At 41.6% G+C, this 21851-nt stretch overlaps 1 protein-coding gene across 2 annotated transcripts in view; it reads right to left on the bottom strand.

Annotated features, from left to right (window-relative positions):
• Positions 1-14170, bottom strand: part of POLD3 (DNA polymerase delta 3, accessory subunit) — a 44687-nt gene extending 30517 nt beyond the window's left edge. Inside the window, exons 1-3 of one of the 2 annotated variants that reach the window (XM_043907024.1) lie at positions 13986-14170; positions 12419-12474; positions 2749-2851 (exon numbers count right to left, since the gene is read on the bottom strand). In XM_043907024.1, the coding sequence (XP_043762959.1) occupies positions 2749-2851; positions 12419-12474; positions 13986-14045 (219 nt within the window). In that variant the 5' untranslated portion in view covers positions 14046-14170. Of the gene's footprint in view, positions 1-2748; positions 2852-12418; positions 12475-13797; positions 13960-13985 lie in introns of those variants that run through there. The other variant, XM_043907035.1, reaches the window with a different exon arrangement.
• Between the last annotated feature and the right edge of the window lie 7681 nt (positions 14171-21851).

Below are 21851 nucleotides of genomic sequence, written 5' to 3'. Positions count from 1 at the left end.
ATAATCATCACTGGAAAAATAAAAATTACTTACCTGTTTAAAAAGCCACAGAAAACCTACGCATCTTTGAATCAGGTCTGCTTAATCTTGTTTCTGATATATAATGACATCTGATTTCATCTACACTTGCAAATATCTAATTAACATCTGGCTTGCCAAACAGTTTACCAACAAGGAAAGAATATGCTAGTCATAGAATATAAGTATCTGATAGCCCTTCAGTTCAGTTCAGTCGCTCAATCATGTCCAACTCTTTGCGACCCCATGAGCTGCAGCACGCCAGGCCTCTCTGTCCATCACCAACCCCCAGAGCCTACCCAAACCCATGTCCACTGAGTCAGTGATACCATCCAACCATCTCATCCTCTGTCGTTCCCTTTTCCTCCTGCCCTCAATTTTTCCCATCATCAGGGTCTTTTCAAATGAGTCAGCTCTTCACATTAGGTGGCCAAAGTATTAGAGTTTCAGCTTCAACATCAGTCCTTCCAATGAACACCCAGGACTGATTTCCTTTAGGATGGACTGGTTGGATCTCCTTGCAGTCCAAGGGACTCTCAAGAGTCTTCTCCAACACCACAGTTCAAAAGCACTCAGCTTTTCTTCGGCACTCAGCTTTCTTTATAGTCCAACTCTCACATCCACACATGACCACTGGAAAAACCACAGCCTTGACCAGACAGACCTTTGTTGGCAAAGTAATGTTTCTGCTTTTTAATATGCTATCGAGGTTGGTCATAACTTTCCTTCCAAGGAGTAAGCATCTTTTAATTACACGGCTGCAGTCACCATCTGCAGTGATTTTGGAGCCTCCAAAAATAAAGTCTGTCACTGTTTCCATTGTCTCCCCATCTATTTCCCATGAAGTGATGGGACCAGATGCCATGATCTTAGTTTTCTGAATGTTGAGCTTTAAGCTAACTTTTTCACTCTCTTCTTTCACTTTCATCAAGAGGCTCTTTAGTTCTTCTTCACTTTCTGCCATTAGGGTGGTGTCATCTGCATATCTGAGGTTATTGATATTTCTCCTGGCAATCTTGATTCCAGCTTGTGCTTCCTCCAGCCCAGCATTTCTCATGATGTACTCTGCATATAAGTTAAAAAGCAGGGTGACAATATACAGCCTTGACGTCCTCCTTTTCCTATTTGGAACCAGTCTGTTGTTCCATGTCCAGTTCTAACTGTTGCTTCCTGACCTGCATACAGGTTTCTCAAGAGGCAGGTCAGGTGGTCTGGTATTCCCATCTCTTTCAGAATTTTCCACAATTTATTGTGATCCACACAGTCAAAGGCTTTGGCATAGTCAATAAAGCAGAAATAGATGTTTTTCTGGAACTCTCTTGCTTTTTTGATAATACAGTGGATGTTGGTAATTGGATCTCTGGTTCCTCTGCCTTTTCTAAAGCCAGCTTGAACATCTGGAAGTTCATGGTTCACGTATTGCTGAAGCCTGGCTTGGAGAATTTTGAGCATTACTTTACTAGCATGTGAGATGAGTGCAATTGTGTGGTAGCTTAAGCATTCTTTGGGATTGCCTTTCTTAGGGATTGGAATGAAAACTGACCTTTTCCAGTCCTGTGGCCACTGCTGAGTTTTCCAAATTTGCTAGCATATTGAGTGCAGCACTTTCACAGCATCTTCTTTTAGGATTTGAAATAGCTCAACTGGGATTCCATCACCTCCACTCGCTTTGTTTGTAGTAATACTTCCTAAGGCCCACTTGACTTCACATTCCAGGATGTCTGGCTCTAGGTGAGTGATCACACCATCGTGATTAACTGGGGCGTTAAGATCTTTTTTGTATAGTTCTTCTGTGTATTCTTGCCACCTCTTCTTAATATCTTCTGCTCTGTCAGGTCCATACATACCATTTCTGTCCTTTATTGAGCCCATCTTCGCATGAAATGTTCCTTGGTATTTCTAATTTTCTTGAAGAGATCTCTAGTCTTCCCCATTCTATTGTTTTCCTCTATTTCTTTGCATTGATCATAGTTCTGTTTCTCCTTATAAATTACTAAAATTGCCATCCCAGTCTAGAATCTCACACTCTTAAGACTCTATTGACACAAGACAAATCCATTAAGTATTTTGATAAATCTGGCTTCTGAACTTACGAGTCACAGGGAAAGTCAAAAGAGAAGAGGAAAACATGCATCAGTGATTCTCTGAGGATCTTGATCCTTGGGCTAATTCTCTAGGGCTGGTGGTATGGGATCAAAAGAGTCTTCAGGTGAGGTTTAGGAAGTGAGAACTGAAGAGGTATTCCTCAGTTTGGGAAGGAAGCGAGAAAGAAGGAAATTAAGTTCCCAAGAATCAGTCCGGTACAGGAGAAGGAATGGAGTTATTTCAGCAGAGCTTCTGGGGTGAAAGCTCAAATTAAAATCAAGTTCACTTAAAAAAAAATTGTACTTGCGGAACACCTGTGTGGCTTGACATCTGAACAGGCTGGAAATTAACCACCATTGTCCCCAGTATAGCTTCAAAAGGAAGAAAGTGGAACAGAAGCAGTCTGGAATGTCTTATTGCCTAGGGAAATTGTACAATGATGATAGTAGTCTCTGTATTGATATTACCCAAACTTCCCAAGAGTTTTAGGTTTAGTCTAAAAATTCAAAATAATCACTGTCTTCAAGTAGCTTTCTAAAATTTCCATAATACTGGGATCTTGTTGTTTTTGCTCTGTGTTATGTTACATAACACTATTAACAGCTCAAACACATTTAAACTCATTATAAGATTCTGAGAACTTACAGAATGTCCATTCTGAATGAGACTGCCAGACACCAAATAGGTGACATGCAGTTGGGCTCCCGAATTTTCCTTTCGCTTCCTTTCAACGTAATCATAGAGCATCCTGTTACAAACAAAATGCACAAGTAAGTCATTAGTAAAAGTTTATCTCACCAATTCTTAATTCATGACTTAAAAGTTAGGTATAGTAAATCTGATAGTCCATCAAACATTATACAGAATATTTTTGCTCTGTTCATGGACAAAAAATTTTAAAAAGATGAATGGAACATAGAGGGTGGGGTCAACTTGTATACAGCCAGCACAGTGAACAAACAACTGAAATAAATCTAATAATCGGTCAAGTGAGACTGAGCCTGCATTAAAAGAAGGCATGTAATGGCTAGAATAATCAATCAAGAATACGTTCAGTTACTATCTAGACATGTGACCCCGGATAAAATAGTTTTTCTAGGCCTCTTTATATCCTGAGGTATAATTACAGAGGGCTGTATGAGATTGGCAGTTCTTTTACCCTGGGATCCATAACCCTTCACCCCTCAATATTGTAAGCAAAATGTGTGTTTTGCAAGGGAAGGAGGCGGGGAGAAGGTGGAGATGGTTCAAGGTTTTCAACAGATTTGCAGAAGGATTACTCCAAAACATTTAAGAACCATCTTACAGATGATCACAATGGTCCGGCTCTGAAATTCCAATTTTAGGATGATTCAGAATCAATGTTGTTTCAAAACCACAAAGTAACAGGTTAACAAATACTGGGCAGTGTGAGTAAACTAAGACTGCCAAATATTCAATATAGAAATAATGTTGCTTTTAGTAACATTCCCTAAATCCTTTTTTATCCTTGCGATCTGATTAGCATCAGAAGCTGACTCCCCTCAATAACTTACAGTTTAACATCAAGGAAAGAGACATCATTTGTGTTGTTTATTTCAAGAAACTTTTACCAAGCCTCTATAACATGTCATACTTCTGCCAAGGATGGCTAGAAACAAAAGTTCCAAGGAAAACTCAACCTATACTGTGGACAACTCTCTTAGCTTCCTTGATCCAATGCCTCACTCATCTCCTGCCACTCTTGAACTGGCTCCGCTCTACTTCCCGCAGACTTGACTTCCTCCTCCCCTTCTGTACTGCTGGGGTTGTCTTCAGCTACCTTTTCACTCTGCATTAGAGTGACCAATCATCTGGGTTTGCCTGGATCTGAGGTATTTCCTCACATGGATTTTAGTGCTAAAACCAACAGCCTTGGGCACACCAAGGATGACTGGTCACCTTACAACATACTCTCTTTGACCCACTTCATTCACCCTCCTGGCTTCATTTATTCCCAACAACAACATCATCTGCTCAAACCATCCAAGCCAAAAATCTGGGAGTCATTATCGCTCACTTCTCCCAGTCTGGTGATGTGCCAAATCTTGTCAGTTTTACCTCCCAAGTAATTCTTGACTCCCTGCCCTCCAAATCTCTTGACTGGACTATTTCAATTCCAAGGGTCAATGTCTTCCTCACACCCCCTTCCCACTCACTATTCACAAGGCTGCCAAGGTGAAGTTTTAGAAATGCAAATCAAGTCATCTGTCAACAAAACTTAACTGGGTGGCTACCTCATGCTCTATGCCTTGGGGATAGAATAGTGAACAAAGCAGTCAGAGTTCTTAACCATTTAGAATTTGTACTGCAGAAAAGAGAGACAAATAATAAACAAATAAGAAGTCAGATGGTAGTAAATCTATGGGGAGAAAAAAAGACTAGAAGAATAGAGTGTCTAAGAAGTTTTGCTATTCATATAAGATTAAGGAAGGCCTCATGAACAGAGCCCACCAATGTGGGTATCTCAGCAAAGAATGTTCTAGGCAGAAAAAACAACAAATCTGAAGGTTCTGAGGCAAGGAACAGAAAAGGTGAGTGTGCTGAATAAGGAAGAAGGAAAGAAGAGCCAAGTGCGAGACATGTAGGGCTTTGTGGCCCATTAGGAAGGAAGTTATTAGAAGGATTAGAGCACAAATAACATGATCTCACCTTTTAGGAGGATTTCTGACTGCTGTGTGGAGAATATACTATTAAGGAGCAAGGAAGGAAGCAGAAGACTAGTTACAAGGCTACTGCAATAATTGAGGCTAGAGATGATGGTGGCTCAGACTAGGGTGGTACTAATTAGTGGATGAGTTCTGGGTACATCTTAAAGGAAGAAACAATAGGATTTGATGATGGACTGATTGTGAGGTATGAGAGAAAGAGAAATCAAGGATGACTGGACTAAGCAACTCAAAGAATGAAGTTGTCATTCACTGAGATGGAGAAAAGCAGAAGGAGGTGATGGTGGGGGGTGGGTGGAGAATAATTAGGAATTAAGTTTTGGGGCATGTTAAATCTGAGATACCCATTAGCCATTAACTACTGTTGAAAAGGTAGCTGGTTATTCTTATCTGAAGTATTACTCTTTGTTCAAAAGTTTTCAGTAGCGCCCTATCCCCTAAGGAGCCACAGTTCCATCAGTGACATGTAAGACTTTTCTTCTTCTGGCCCCTGTATTTCTCACCATTCTCCCATACTTACACTATTTTCAGCCTTATGAAACATTCTGCAGTTCTCCTAGCTCTTTTGTATGCCCTTCCTTCTGCCTAGAATGTTCTTCTCAGACCTCATCTACCTAATTCCTCATCAAGACAACAGCTCAGTTATTATCTCCTATGTGAAGCCTTCCCTAACACCGCTAAGCGAGCAGGGCAGCCTTGCCTTCTAAGTTCTAACAGGAACTATCCCACATCTGTTATTATAGCACTTAGCACACTGTATTCTAATTGTTTATGTATCTGCCATCCCCACTAGACTATAAACACCCTGAGGAGGAAAAAAATCAGCATTTTTGCTGATTCCTCTCTCCTGTTCTCTTTAGTATTTCCTTCCATGCAGCAGTTGTGTTAGAAAAGACGAGGGACACAGAGTCATGAACATTTTGGTTTAATTATGCTAGTTAGGACCATACTAGCAGAAGAAATGGTAGGCAGGGACTATACCAAGATACTCTCAGCTTGCTGGTGAAACAACTCGTAGTCTTGCTTGCATTATTACAGTCATTGTCCTCTGTGCACCCATCTCACCAGATCAACCAGTTCTGTTTTATATTAACAAGATGGTCAACACTGCACAAACTCTTTAAAATTTTCTAAATGTCTTCTGAATCTCTAAAACATGTTCATCTAATTTGATTATGTCAAACATCTCAGCAACAAAACATGCAAAATATTCTTAAACATGAATGACAATAAATATGACTTCCTACAAGATGCACTTCCTACCCACATGATTAACTATACACCTCCTCATCCCTCCTGATCAATTCCACCCAAAATTTTCCCTAAGATATATAAGGTGTATAGTCTCTATTATCTTCCCTAATCTAATTCCTTCACAGCATTTTTATAGCCTGAAATTATCTTAAGTCAATGATGGGAAAGACCTTGTCTGTCAAGTTTGCTGTTTTATAACAGAGCCTAGTATAACGCTAAAAATGTAGTAAAACCTGAAAAAATATTTCTTTATTGAATCCAGGCAAACAGTAACAACCATGCCCAGTCACTGCCCTCAGTGCCAACAATAATTTAAATGCTTTCACTACAGATAAGAGAAAAAAGGATGACAGGACACTTTAAGTCTCTGTTTTCTCATGTGTTAAAAGAGATTGATAACACCCATTATATTGGATTGTTATAAAGATTACATGAGATAAACATATGTGAAAATATCTACCATAGTGCCCAGAACTCACTCAACAAATATTCACTGGCACCTATTATGAGCTGGGAAAGATGGAAGGCAAAAGGAGAAGGGTGTGGCAGATGATGAGATGGTTAGATAGCATCACTGACCCAACAGACATGATCTGAGCAAATTCTGGGAGATGGAGGAGGACAGAGGAGCCTGGTGTGCTGCTATCCATGGAGATGCAAAGAGTTGGACATGACTTAGTGACTGAACAACAGTATTATGAGCCAGGTGTGAAGATACAATGATTGTGGCAGACTGTATTTTCCAAAGATGGCTGCCACAACATCTCCCATCCTGCATGCTCTTCTTCATCTTCCCATAGACAGGTGGAGTCATCCTCGCCCCTTGAATCTGGGAAGGCTAGAGATTCATTGTAACCAAAAAAATGAAGCAGACAGGACACTGCTTGACTTCTGAGGCCAGTAAGAAAAGGCAATCAACTGCTGCCTTCCACTGGAGCGTGAGTTTTTAGAGCTGTGAATTGCTGGGTAAGAAGCCTCACTACCTGAAAACATGCTCTTAAGAAGCCCAGGCCATATAAACAGGTCACACACAACGACTGGTCAACAACCCCTGCTGACGTCCCAGCTGACAGCCAGCAACAACTGCCAGACATGAAAATAAAGATGCCTACACATGATCAGGCTTCAGTCACTGACGCCTCTCAGCTGAGGCACCAGACATCATGGAACAGAGACAACCATTCTCGTTGCGCCATGCCCAAGTTCTAAATGAGAAGAATCTACGAACATAATAAAACGGTTGTTTCAAGTTGCTAAACCTGGGGCAATTTGTCACAAAGCAACAGTAACTGGAACAGTGATGAATCTGATAAACATGCTCCCTGCCTTCACAGAGTTTATATTCTAGTGGGAGGAGGGCATACAATAAGCGAGAAAATGTCAGCTGGAAGTAAGAATTATGAAATGCCAGAACACTGGATATCCACATCAAAAGAATGAAGTTGGGCCCTTTCCTTACACCATATGCAAAATGATGCCTGAAAAAATAGTTATTATTTATAGGTATACCCCAGAGATACTGTAGGTTCACTTCCAGACCACTGCAATAAAGTGAATATCAAAATAAAGCAAATAAATTTTTGGTTTCCCAGTGAATGTAACAGCTATGTTTACATTATACTGTAGTCTATTAAGGATGTAACACCATTATGTCTACAAAACAATGTATACACCTTAATTAAAAAATAATTTATTGTGGACTTCCCTGGTGGTACAGTGGTTAAAAATCTGTCTTGCAATGCAGGAGACACATGTTCGATCCCTGGTAAGGTAAGTAAGATTCCACATGCTGCAGGGCAACTAAGCCTGCGCATCACGACTGGAGAGTCCGAGCAGCACAACAAAAAAGCCCGTATGCCACAAGTTAAGACCCGATGAGGCCAAGTAACTAATTTTTTTTTAATTTATTGCTAAAAATGCTAGCCATCCTCTGAGCCTATAGCAAGTCATAATCTGCTTGCTGATTGAGGGTTTGAAACATAATGAGAATTACCAAAATGTGACCCAGAGACAAGAAATAGGCAAACGCTACTGCAAAAATGGCACTCACAGACTTGCTCAATGCAGGGTTACTGCAAACCTCCAATTTGTAAAAAAAAAAAAAAAAAAAAAAAAAAGAAAGAAAAGAAAGAAAAAAATGTAGTATCTGCAAAATGCAATAAAGAGGAGTACAATAATATAAGGTATGCCTATACACATTTTAGGGCTTCATTTATAAGTTACCTTGAACCAACATCTAATATGAAAACTATAGTGTACTCTTACTGTGAGGAAGTATAATAAGAACAAAGTATGTAGAAATGTTAAAGTGATAATTACTGATTTAAGAGCTAAGACTATAGAACTCTCAGAAGAAAACACAGAATTAAATCTTCATGATTTACTTGGATTAGACTAAGCCTCCTTAGATACAATATGAAAAGCACAAGCAACAGAAGAAAAAAAAATTAGACACTCTCAATAATAATAACTTCTGTGCTTCACAGGACACCATCAACAAAGTGCAAAGACAACCCACAGAATGGGTGAAATCATTATCTGATCAGGACAGTGTATCTAGAATATGTAGAGGGGCTTCCCTGGTGGTCCAGTGTCTAACACTCAGCACTCCCAGTGCAGGAGGCCAGGGTTCAATCTCATACGCAGCAACTAAGAGCTTGCATACCGCGACTAGGAGATCGCATGCTGCAACTAAAAACATCCCACATGACACAACCAAAAAGGATCCCTCACACTACAACTAAGACCCAGCACAGTCAAATAAACAAATCCAGACTTGAATACATAAAGAACTCACTCTTACAATTCAATAATAGTAAAGACAAAAAAAAAAAAAAAAAAAACCCATGGAAAAAAATGAGCAAAGGATCTGGACATGTATTTCTCCAAAGAAGATACACGAATGGTCAATGAGCACAGGAAAACATGATCAATATCATTAGCCATTATAGAAATGCAAATCAAAAACATAATGATAAAACTTCATACTCACTAGGATGGCTAAAATTAAAAGACAGATGGTAGAAAGAGTTGAAAAGAATGTTGAGGAAGCAAAACCTCATACCTTGTTGGTGGGATTGTAAAACAGTGTAGTCATTCTGAAAAACAGTTAATCACCTCAGCTCCTCAAAATGTTACATATGACCCAGAAATTCCAATCTTAGGTGTATATTAAGAGAACCGAAAACATATGTCTACACAAAAACTTGTACACAAATATTCACGGTAGCATTATTCACTAAAGCCCCAAATGTGGAAACTACCCAAATGTCCATCAGTTGGTGAATGGACAAATAAAATGTTGTATATCCATATGTTATGGGTTGATCTGTGTCCCCCCAAAAAGATATGCTGAAGTCCTAACTACAAGTACCTCAAAGTATGACACGATTTGGACACAGGGCCTTTGCAGACATAATTAGTTAAGACAGGTCATACTGGGGTAGGGTGGGCTCCTAATCTATGACTGTATCCTTATAAGATAGCTATGTGAAGAGACAGACACACAGGAAGCATGCCAAGTGACTAGGAAGGCAGACAGTGGGGTTACACAGCTACAAACCAGGGAATGCCAAAGACTGCTAGTAAACCACCAGAAGCTAGGAAGAAGCAAGAAAGGATTTTTCTGTACAAGTTTCAGAAGGAACACAGCCTGGCCAACATCTTAATTTTGGACTTTAAGCCTCCAGAACTGAGACAATAAATTTCTGTTGTTTCAAGCCACCTGTTTGTAGTATTCTGTTATGGCAGCCCTAGAGAACTTACACCATATAATGGAATATTATTCAACCACAGAAAGGAATGAAGTACTGACACATGCTTTAACATAGACAAACCTTGGAGATATGCTAAGTGGAGGGAATCAGACACCCAAGATTGCTTATTACATGATCCCATTTATATGAAATGTCCGGCCTAGGCAAATCTATAGAGAGAAAGTGTACTAGTGGTTGCCTGATGCTGGGGGGCAGGAATGATGAAGGACTGCTAATGGATACAGGGTTTCTTTTCTGGGGTGATGAATATCTTCTCAGATTAACTATAGTGCTGACTGCACAACTCTGTAAATATATTAAAAATCACTGAGTTGTATAGTCTAAATAGGTGAACTGTACGATATATGAAATATATATTTCATATATATAATATATATAAACATATATTTTTATATATTTCATATTTTTCATATATTTCATTATTTATATAAAAATATATAAAAAGCTTTAAAAGAAAGCTTTTAAAAATAATTATTAAAAAAATTAACAGACAGAGAGAGAGAGAGAGGAGTAGAGCATTAGGAAAGAGCTGTTACATGAAGTAATGTGTGAAATTTGAGCTGAACTGTGTACAGTGAGGAAAGCTGTGAGAAGAGCATTCCAGGCAGAGAGAATGGTACAAATTTCCTTGTGTGAGAACAGGCTTGGCATATCTAAGGAACAGAAAGGTAAATATGGCTAGAGTATAAACGAGGTAGAAAGTGCTATGGGATAAAGTTGGTACACAGGCAAGGGCTAGAATGTGTGTATTAACTCCATAAAAGTTATAGGAAATAAGGGTAGCTACAGTAAAATTCCAGGCAACTTTATTTCATCTTCAGTCCTCAATATGCACCTTTAATCTCAATAGGCTTATATATTAGTAGTAATAGTTACCTCATTTTATATTTAAACATTCATAACCATAAAAAACAATTACTCTTATGGGTATCCAGTCCTAAAGTTACCTGAACCTGCTAGGTTTGGGCCTGGACTAGTCTTAGACAGAGCAATCTCAAATAGTCAAAATCAGTATAAACCTTGCCCTGAGCCAAGAGTTTTAAATCTTGAAGGTATAAACATCTCAGTCAAAACTAGGGGACTTCCTTGGTGGTCTAGCGATTAAGAATCCATCTGCCAATGCAGGGGATGCAGGTTTGATCTCTGGTTTGGGAAGATCCCACATGCTATGGAGCAATTTAGCCTGTATGTCACAGCTACTGAAGCCCTCATGCTCTAGAGCCTTGGCTCCACAACAAGAGAAGCCACAGCAGTGAGAAGCCTGTGCACGGCAACCAGAGAGTAGCTCCCACCTGCAGCAACTAGAGAAAGCCCCCGCGCCAGCAACGAGGACCCAACACAGCCAAAAATAAATAAATAAAATTCCTAGAAGCTCTGTAAATACTTAACTGTTGTGCTGAGGAGCTGAGGAGGGACGCGAACCTCAAACACCTGCTGGGACTGGAGTGGGGGAGTGGGGCATGGATCTAGAAATCAAGTTTCTACCTATACCTTATGTAAGGCAGACCCTCCTCTCAGCTAGTTTACCTCAGTTCCCCAGGCAGGAGAACTGGCCCAGGAGCCCCCTGAAGCGCGTGTTCTCGTGTGGCCTAAGTGCAAGCACCTGAGAGCAGGTGGACACATGTATGTACACGAGACAGGGACACGAGGCTGGGGCTTTCCATTACAAATAAAGACTGAATTCCTCGTTGCAATGTTTATCATGAATGTGAAATTTTTCTCCCTGCCTCTGGCATTAAGAATAAAAAATTGCGATTTATCATAAAATAAACTTCTGTATCTGTCAAACAGCAAGCCAAATCAACCCATTCTAGAGATCAAGGATTTTTCTAAGACTCACAGAATGTTCCTATGATTCAAGGAATAGGGAAAAATCAGACCACCATCAGGAATAAAGCAAATGAAATGAGTATTTAACTCAATATATGTGCTCTCAGTCTATTCACCAATTCCTACCCACTGGACATTTGCAGGTGAAGAAATTTTGAAGTTAATCCAAAAGCCTGCCTTTTCCATTTTGGTTCCAAGTTGGACTACAAGTTTCAGTAAGGAAGGTAATAGGGCAAAATTCAAGAAGGGTAATACTCGGTGTCATCCTAAACCCTCCCTTTTTAGTTTCTCTTAAGTGTTCTCCCCTGTCTTATACTGTTATACAGCCTGCGTCAAACACCTGTTGACCTCATTATGGAAGTATTTCAATAACACCCAGAGACCTAAGAAGCACATGTGAAAATGCAAAGAAGACGTTTGAGATAACAGACATAGAAATCTGAGATGTAAACAGAACTGGCTAGCCCATTTAATAAATTTTTTGAAATAACAAAGTGATTAACCAGAAGGCAAGGCTACAAATAAATCCAATAAACATATCACCACACACTTGTATACAAATCCACCCATCTCTTAACTAATAGACAAAAGCAGTAAAAGGCAATAGAAACACTATACTTTCCCATTTCCCTGGGTGGGGGATGGGGGGGGTGGGAGGGGAGTTCTAATCAAGAGACTCTCTGTAAAGCTAACAACAAAGTAAAAGAAAACAAACAAGCAAAACAAAAAGTTCCAATCTGATTAAAGTTAGTAATAAATTGTACTTACTGTTTGGCCTGATTAACATGAACTCCTAGTGTATAGCTCAGCCATTTGTATGTCACCTGCAAGAAGGAGTTTTTAAAAAAATTTTATTAGATGACTGCAGAGCGCAGGTCAGCCCAAAGGACTCCTAAAGATTCTGAGGCAATTACGCCTTATAAATTACATTAAATGCCACCCCAGTTTTGCCAAGAACCATCCATCTGGGCAGGTAGGACTCAGACATTTATTTCACAAACAAGTCTGAATCACAGATTAATGCAAGAATCGAAAAAGGTTGAATATACACAGAAAAAGCTCTCAATTTCCTTACACTCCCTGTTTCACACTGGTCCTTCTTTCCACATTTCTCTCCTCTTATGGGGCCATCACCAAAAACTATCCTCAAACTCACTCAGAAACTTAAGTTACTTTGGAGCATACAACTCAGAAACTTCTGAAGAAAGTTGCAGCCACATAAATATTAAAGGGCACAGATGGTGCAGGGGTCAGGGAATGAGTGAAGTGGATAAATACTCTATCAGAGGTTAGACTGGGAATTACTGGCATCAAGCTTTGCTCTTCCTCCCATCCTTCCTTGAACTGTCATTTGCCACTTCCTTGTAACCTGTCACCCTCCCCTCAAAGTCTTACAATTCTAAACGCTGAGTTTCCAGTAACTAGAAGACTGAGCACAGGCTGGGCAAAGGCAGTGTGATGTAGAGGAAAGCACTAGCAGAACACAGACTGGAAAATTGATTATCCCTTGTGTGTGTGTTAGTCACTCAGTCGTGTCCTACTCTCTGTGACCCCATGGACTATATATATAGCCCAGCAGGCTCCTCTGTCCAGGGAATTCTCCAGGCAAAATTACTGGAGTGGGTTGCTGTTCCCTTCTCCCAGGAGATCTTCCCAACCCAAGGATCAAACCTAGGTCTCCTGCAGACGGATTATCCCTTACTAACCACAAGTTATTTGGCCTCTCTGCTTCAACTACCTTTTCTAAGGCTACTTCCACCGACCTCTATGCGTCACTGTAAAAAAGTACACGCAATAACGTGTACCCAAAGTTCACAGTAGGCCCTCAATCATCACGATTTGAGAAACGCTCTCACATCCATCGTCTAACTTGATCTTTACTTCAACCCTGTGAGGGAGGTCAAGCCTGAATCAATAACAAACTTCTAGGAAAACGAAACCAACTGACGATCAGATTAAACAACTTGTTACTTAACCCGGTCAAAACACAATTTCCTCAACTGTAAACTTGAGACTTCAAACACCAACCACCTTGCAGGAAACGTGTGAAAACAGCTTAGAAACAACATCAATCAAGGCTCCTCCCTCCCCGCCCGACCTCCGTGGCCCTTGGTCTGCGCAGAGCCCAGCACGCCCACCCGAGGAACCTGGATCTGCCGGCGGGGCAGAAGTCCTCCCCGGCGAGTCCTCGCTCTGCCTGGGGCACCAGGAATGGGGACCGTCTCCACTGGACCAGCCCCATGCAGCCACACGCAGAGGGATCAAGGCCCCTGCCGCCCTCACTGGGCCCAAAACCCCAGTCGCACGCCCGCATTCCCCAGTCCTAGCTCCTCACGATCTTGTTCTGGTCCGTGACGAACTCGTCTATATTTTCCAGATAAATCTGGTCCGCCATGGTGCCGCGGCGCTGTGCCCCGCCGCAGCTGAGCTCCCCTAGCCGCCACAACCGCAGCTCCCGCCGGCGGGAAACGTCGTTTCTCCCTCCCAGGTCCCGGGTCGTTTCCCACGGCAACGAAGGCGACGCGCTACGGCGGCCGCTCGAGGGTCAAACTAGTCTCGGAGACGGCGCAGGTTGAAGTAGGTGGAGCTAATAGGAACTGACGGAAGTGAGGAACGAGGAGCGCAGGCGTGGTCTGGAACGGCTGCTTGTAGAACCCTAGTGTCGAATCTAGGCTCTGCCATTTCGTGGCTGACGCACCGCAAAATAGCTCACCTCTCTAGGGACCGTGGTCTTTCCACCCGTAAACTGATAAAATAATCCTTGCCCTGTCACACATTTAGTCAATGGATATTAATTAGGTACCTCGTCTGTTTCCAGCCACTTCCTAGGCACTGGGACACAGCAGTAAACAATAAAGACAGAAGTAAATATTTTAGTTAAGTCCTGCCAGCTGGGATAAAGTACTGCCTGTTATAATCTCTCAGAATTGAGAAATTAGGGGAAGTTTTTCCAGAATGGATGAGAGAGGGGGTGTTTGCTGGAAAGAGAAGTTTTCATTATAGTTGAAATGTTGGGAGAAAAGGACACGAGGAGAGATGAGACGAAGGAAGAAGCCAAACTATGCTGTGCCTAAAAGGTTGCGTGAAGGGGCACGTGAACTTTATTCTCAAGAATTGGGGAATTTCAAATAAAATTTCTCCTAACATCAGCTAAAAAAAAAAAAAAATCCTTCCATATAACCTGTGTATTTCAGTAGGGCAGCACCGTGAATAATAGAGCTGGCACTAGAGTTAGACCGTGGATTTGAATCCTGGTTTTGATATTTGCTGTGTGAACTTAGGCAAATTGCTTAACCACTGCAAGCCTGTTTCCCCATCTATAAGATGGATATAGTAATAGCACCACTTCAAATGTTTGTTGCAACATGCATTCATTCAGGATATGGTTAGCAAAAGCCTAGTAGGGGCCAAGCATTGTTCTACAGATACAGCTGTGATCAATAACACAGGGAGCCTGCCCAAATGTAGCTTACATTTTCTTGGACACTTTCGAGTGAGGGATGATAGCAGCTTAAAATAGTATCATTTGTACTAGAAATTGAGAAGCCAGTAACGTGGTTCCCTTTTGTTTCTGAGTCAGGAAAACCCGCTAATGAGTTAGATGAGTGGAGAATGAGAAAGACAGTAATAAAAATTGCCTAGACTTGGAACCTAAATCAATATGTTAATAGTGATGTCTTTGACTGTGAGATATGAAGACTGAGAGAAAGTGCAGATGAGAAAATTAAAGAATTTTATTTGGCCAGAGTTATAAACCAGATAATATATACATAACCCTTGTGCCATGCCTGCATACAATGAAATCAACAGTTAGTATCTGTACTTGGGATTGGCAGGCTTCCCTGGTGGCTCAGATGGTAAAGAATCCACCTTCAATGTGGGAGACCTGGGTTCGATCCCTGGGTCAGGAAGATCCCCTGGAGAATGGAATGTCTACCCACTCTAGTACCCTTGTCTGGAGAATTCCATGGACAGAGGAGCCTGCTGGGCAGTCCATGGGGTCACAAAGAGTCAGACACAACTGAGCAACTAACACCACACTTACACTGGTGACACTGCTTTTGCTGGTAGCTCAGATGGTACAGAATCTGTCTGCAGTGACAGAGACCCAGGTTCAATCCCTGCGTCAGGAAGATCCCCTGGAGAAGGAAATGGCAACCCACTCCAGTATTCTTATCTGGGAAATCCCATGGACAGAGGATCCTGGAACTGACTAACACACTCCCTGGTGACATTGGGCAGAGGAGTGAAAGAGGCACCAAAGCCAGATTTCAGTGATTCAAGAAGTGAGGAAGAATGAGAAAAGGAGCTGAAGATAGAGCGTAGAGACAACTCTGGCTAATTAACTCTGTGAAATAGGAGAATGGGGTGAGAATCATGACTTTCACAACAAGTCTGCCTTAGCAACAGGGGTGGGAGATGGTGGTGGGTGTTTGTCTGGGAAGGAAGGACGATAGGCCTTCTGGAGTTTTTTCTGTGTAGAAGATCCTCAGTCAGGATTCCCTCAGAAACTGCAGGCCTGAATCTGTAGGAGGAGAGCATGTGATACATCCTCAATTCCCATTGAATGGAAATTTTTCCAAAGGCCTTTTTCCCCCTGGATTCCCAGCACGGCCATAGCTGGCAGAGCGTTGGCCCTTAACAAATATTTGTTGACTGATAACTAAATGGCAGAATGAGTAGATGGGTGGATGAATGGAATTGAATTAAACGTTGTTCTGCTCTATAATCCCTTTTGTTGGTTTTCAGAACATTGTTTGTGGAAGGTGTTGTCTTTCCTCTCCATCCCCCTCTGAAACGGTTACATAGTCTGTTAGCAGGGGGAGCATTATTGGTAGGTTAACTGGGGAGATGCAGCTGCCTTCAAAGTCCCAGTGATCAGAAATAGGGGACAAGGGGTGACCTTTTGTGGACAAAAGTCAGGACCAAGCCCACATCCTAAACAGGCTTGAGACTTGCAAAGAACACTGCTGCTGGAGACCCAAAAGGGAGGCGCCATGCATTCCTATGTGTACAGTCTTTATAGACAGGATTTTATCTAGTAAACACTCCATATACTTTGGGTTGACTAATTTGAAGCATCTTATCTTTCAGTATTTCTTCCAAAACTCCATAGAGTAAGAGACAAAATCAGATGGAAGACTCTCCCTAGACTGATTCTCCTCGTCTCCCTGTTCCCTATCCCATGAGGAAATGCCTCCATCATCCTTCTGATCTCCCGGGACCTTCTCTATTTCAGACCTTCCTTATCATCAGTCTTCTGTTTTTAAGTTTCTTTTCATGGTATAGAGAAAATGCATGCTCATCCACATCTTCTCTAGCCTGATCTCTGTTCCAATCTTTCCCCAGCCCCCATCCAGGTCCCTCTTTAACACCAGTTCCAGGATGACATTTCTAAAACACAGAATTGATGATGTTGTTCCCAGCTTAAAAAACCACAATCCAATTTTAGAACACTTCCATTGCCCCCCAGATGTGCTCTTGTGCCCTCATTCCCTGCTTACCCAAACAGTCCCTATTCTCACCCCCAATACCAGGCAACCAAGGGTCTGCTTTCTCTATTATTTTGCCTCTTCTAGAAATTTCATATAAATGGAACCATAAATATGTAGTTTTCTGGGTAGGGTTTCTATTATGGACTGAGGTGTGTCCCCTCCCCCATAAATTCATATATTAAAGTCCTAGCACATTATAACTGGCAACAGGGTCTTTAAAGAGATAATTAAGTTAAAATGAGGTTATTAGGGTGGGTCCTAATCCCTGGTGTCCATATAAGAAGAGGAAACTAAGACAGGTAACCCATTGCAGATAGAAGACCACGTGAAGACACAAGAAGATGACCATCTATAAGCCAAGAAGAGAGCCCTCAGAAGTCAACCCTGATAACACCCTGATCTCGGACTTCTAGCCTCCAGAATTGTGAACAAATAAATTTCTATTGTGTAAGCCTCCCAGTCTGGTACTTTTTTATGGCAGCCCTAGCAAACTAATATAGCTTCTTTCATGTAGCACAATGTGTTTGAGCTTCTTTTAAAATAGTGTAAATATTAGTAGTTCTTTACTTTTTGTGCTCGGTAGTACCCAATGGATGTACCATATTTTGTTTATGTATTCTCCAGTGGATGGACATTTGAATTACTTCCAGTTCTGGTGCTAAAACTCCTGCTAGAAAATTTGCATACATGTCTTCACGTGAACATATGTTTTCATTTCTCTTGGGTAGATCCAAGACTTTCAAGATCAAGTTTAAGTTTATTACTTCTTCAACCTCACCTCTCATCCTTCATTGCTTCTTACCTTTACTTCAGCACCAAAGACTGCTCATAAGTCCTTGCATGTACCATTCTGTTTCTCACTTATAAGTCTTTACATCCATGATACCCTCTCTGGACTTTTGTTTCCTCATGCTAAAATTGAGATAATAATCAGACATATTGAGTGGAATAAATTCTAATTAACAGTACGTCTCATCTAGACAGTGCTTTAGACAAGTTTTCAAAGCTTACTTACATCCTTATCTCCTTTGATAAACTCTGTCCAATAGTCAGGGATTATAGGTTAGTAGCTATGACTGTCAAAGATAGTGAAAGTCACTCAGTCGTGTCCAACTCTGCAAGCCCATGGACTATACAGTCCATGGAATTCTCCAGGCCAGAATACTGGAGTGGGTAGCCTTTCCCTTCTCCAGGAGATCTTCCCAACCCAGGGATTGAATCCAGGTCTCCCTCATTGCAGGGGGATTCTTTACCAGCTGAGCCATAGGGAAGCCCAAGAATACTGGAATGGGTAACCTATCCCTTCTCTAGCGGATCTTCCTGACCCAGGAATCGAATTGGGGTCTCCTGCATTGTAGGCGGATTCTTTACCAATTGAGCTATCAGGGAAGCCATGGCAGACTGTAAAAATTACTCCCTTCCATCTATCTATACGTTTTGAAAGCATCCTCCCACCCTGACTCTGGTTTGGTTTTGTGATTCACTTTGACTAGAAACATTCTTGAGCATAGGGGCTTCCCTTCTCTTACTGCACAAGGAGTCCAGAGACCGCCATGTGGATGAGCCTAGGTTAGGATGCTAGAGGACAAGAGGCCATGCTGGCAGAGAATGAAGGTACCCCAAATATGTGAGTGAAGCGACTACCCAATTCGCCAGTGGACTATAGATCCAACGAGGAGCCTAGCATAGATCCGTTGAACTAACCAACACCAGGTGACCTATAGCATCTGAGCTAAATAAAGTGATCATAGATTTAAGACACGATGTTTCAGGTTGAGTCATTTTATTTCAATGCTAATTGATATAGATATTCAGTACAATAAAGCTTTGAAGCTAAGCAGTCTGGGTTTGAATTCTAGCTCTGCCATCTACCAGCAGCGTGGCCATGGGCAAGCTACTCCATCTTTCCAAGCTTCAGTGTCTTCATCTGAATAAAGAGGGTAATGATAGTGCCCATCCCCTGGGGTTGCAAAGATTCAATAAGATGATAGATGTCAGGCATTCCCTCATGTGCTACTGGGCTCAGCATAACTCCATGAGAGGGAGCTATTGTTCAAATGAGTAACTAAAGGTTAGAAAACTAAACTCCCAGATGTTTAGTGACTTTGTCCAAGATCACACGGCCAGAAAATGACTGAACCTGGTGCTCACACTAGGACTTCGTGACCTCCACCAAGTCTAGGATTCATGATAGACAGTGGAGGAGATTGACTGGTGGTTGGGAGGATCATTCATTGTCCACCTGATGACAGATTTCATACTGGCCTCAGTATGAAAGCCAAAATAGGCCAAAGTTAATGAATGATCACACTGAAGTTTGATGAAGATTAGTTTGGTAACACAAAGTACAAGTCACTGGCGGGCATTGATGGTCCCATATTTTCATTCTCTGAATTCCATGTCTATTCAGGTCTGTTTTTTGTTTGCACTGTTTCTCAAATCCACTCTCTTCTTTCCATTTTCTTACCTTAACCTGTGCCCCTTTCTGAAGCTTAACTTCCTATGGTGTGTCCTGTTCCAATCCTTTCTCTTCTGCCTGAAACTTCTACACTTTGGGCTCTGTGCCAGTACATCACTGATGCTCACCATAGGACAGATTCTGCATGTGGGTTTTACCCAGCAGCTGGCTAGATAGCTTCCAGATATGAAGTGAAAGACCTCAAGACATCTCATTCAGAAAACAAAGGGCCTACAAGGATCTGACCAGTTCTGCAGGCCTAATAAAGACTAATAAAGGCCTAAGAAAGCCTAATAAAGACTGGCAGGTACCATCCCTGAGCAGCAGATGGCAGTGTCAGCTCTTCCTTTGTCATCTCCCATCAGGAGCCGCTGGTGCTCCTTTTCACAGGAATAACAAGATTAGGACCTTAACAATCAATTAGAAAACACTCTGTGGTCAAACTTTAACTGATTTAATTGCCTGAATTGAAAGAAAAAGGGATTTCATATAAAAATAGGGTTTCAGGCTTTATTTATTAATTCAAACATCCAGCTGCAACCTTTTGTCCAGCCTGTGCTCTCCTGTTTAGTTCAGTTTAGTTGCTCAGTCTTGTCTGACTCTTTCTGACCCCATGGACTGCAGCACACCAGGCTTCCTTGTCCATCACCAACTCCTGGAGCCTGCTCAAACTCATGTCCATCGAGTCAGTGATGCCATCCAACCATCTTATCCTCTGTTGTCCCCTTCCCTCCTGCCTTTGATCTTTTCCAGCATCAGGGTCTTTTCCAGTGAGTCAGTTTTTGATATCAGGTGGTCAAAGTATTGGAGCTTCAGTCCTTCCAATGAATATTCAGGACTCATTTCCTTTAAGAGTGACTGGTTTGATCTCCTTGCAGTCCAAGGGACTCTCGAGTCTTCTCCAACACCACAGTTCAAAAGCATCAATTCTTTGGTACTTGGCCTTCTTTATGGTCCAAATCTCACATCCATACATGACTACTGGAAAAACCATATCTTTGACTAGATGGACCTTTGTTGGCAAAGTATGTCTCTGCTTTTTAATATGCTGTCTAGGTTGGTCATAGCTTTTCTTCCAAGGAGCAAGTGGCTTTTAATTTCATGGCTGCAGTTACCATCTGCAGTGATTTTGGAGCCCAAGAAAATAAAGTGTGTCACTGTTTCCATTGTTTCCCCATCTATTTGCCATGAAGTGATGGGACTGGATGCCATGATCTTCGTTTTTTGAATGATGAGTTTTAAGCCAGCTTTTTCACTCTCCTCTTTCACTTTCATCAAGAGGCCCTTTAGTTCTTCTTTGTTTTCTGCCATAAGGGTGGTGTCATCTGCATATCTGAGGTTATTGATATTTCTCGTGACAGTGTACAGGAGGCAGTGATCAAGACCATCCCTAAGAAAAAGAAACACAAAAAGGCAAAATGGTTGTCTGAGGAGGCCTTACAAACAGCTGAGAAAAGAAGAGAAGTGAAAGACAAAGGAGAAAAGGAAAGATATACCCATCTGAATGCAGAGTTCCAAAGAATAGCAAGGAGAGATACAAAAGACTTCCTCAGTGATGAGTGCAAAGAAATAGATGAAAACAATAGAATGGGGAAGACTAAAGTTTTCTTCAAGAAAATCAGAGATAGCAAGGGAATATTTCATGCAAGTTCAGTTCAGTTGCTCAGTCCTGTCCGACTCTTTGCGACCCCATGAACTGCAGCATGCCAGGCCTCCCTGTCCATCACCAACTCCCAGAGTCCACCCAAACCCATGTCCATTGAGTCGGTGATGCCATCCAACCATTTCAACCTTTGTTGTCCCCTTCTCCTCCTGCCCTCAATCTTTCCCAGCATCAGGGTCTTTTCAAATGAGTCAGCTCTTTGCATCAGATGGCCAAAGTATTGGAGTTTCAGCTTCAACATCAGTCCTTCCAATGAATATTCAAGACTGATTTCCTTTAGGATGAACTGGTTGGATCTCCTTGCAGTCCAAGGGACTCTCAAGTCTTCTCCAACACCACACTTCAAAAGCATCAATTCTTCAGCGTTTGGCTTTCTTTCTTTCTTTCTCTCACATCCATACATGACTACTGGAAAAACCATAGCAAAGATGGGCACAATAAAGGACAGAAATGGTATGGATCTAACAGAAGCAGAAGGTATTAAGAAGAGGTGGCAAGAATACACAGAAGAGCTATACAAAAAAGAGCTTCATGACCCAGATAACCACGATGGTGTGATCACTCACCTAGAGCCAGACATCGTGG

This window comes from Cervus elaphus, chromosome 1, assembly GCF_910594005.1.
Source record: "Cervus elaphus chromosome 1, mCerEla1.1, whole genome shotgun sequence".
Lineage (NCBI taxonomy): Eukaryota > Metazoa > Chordata > Mammalia > Artiodactyla > Cervidae > Cervus > Cervus elaphus.
Note: the sequence above shows the minus strand (reverse complement) of the source record. Positions and strands in the feature narration are given on the sequence as shown.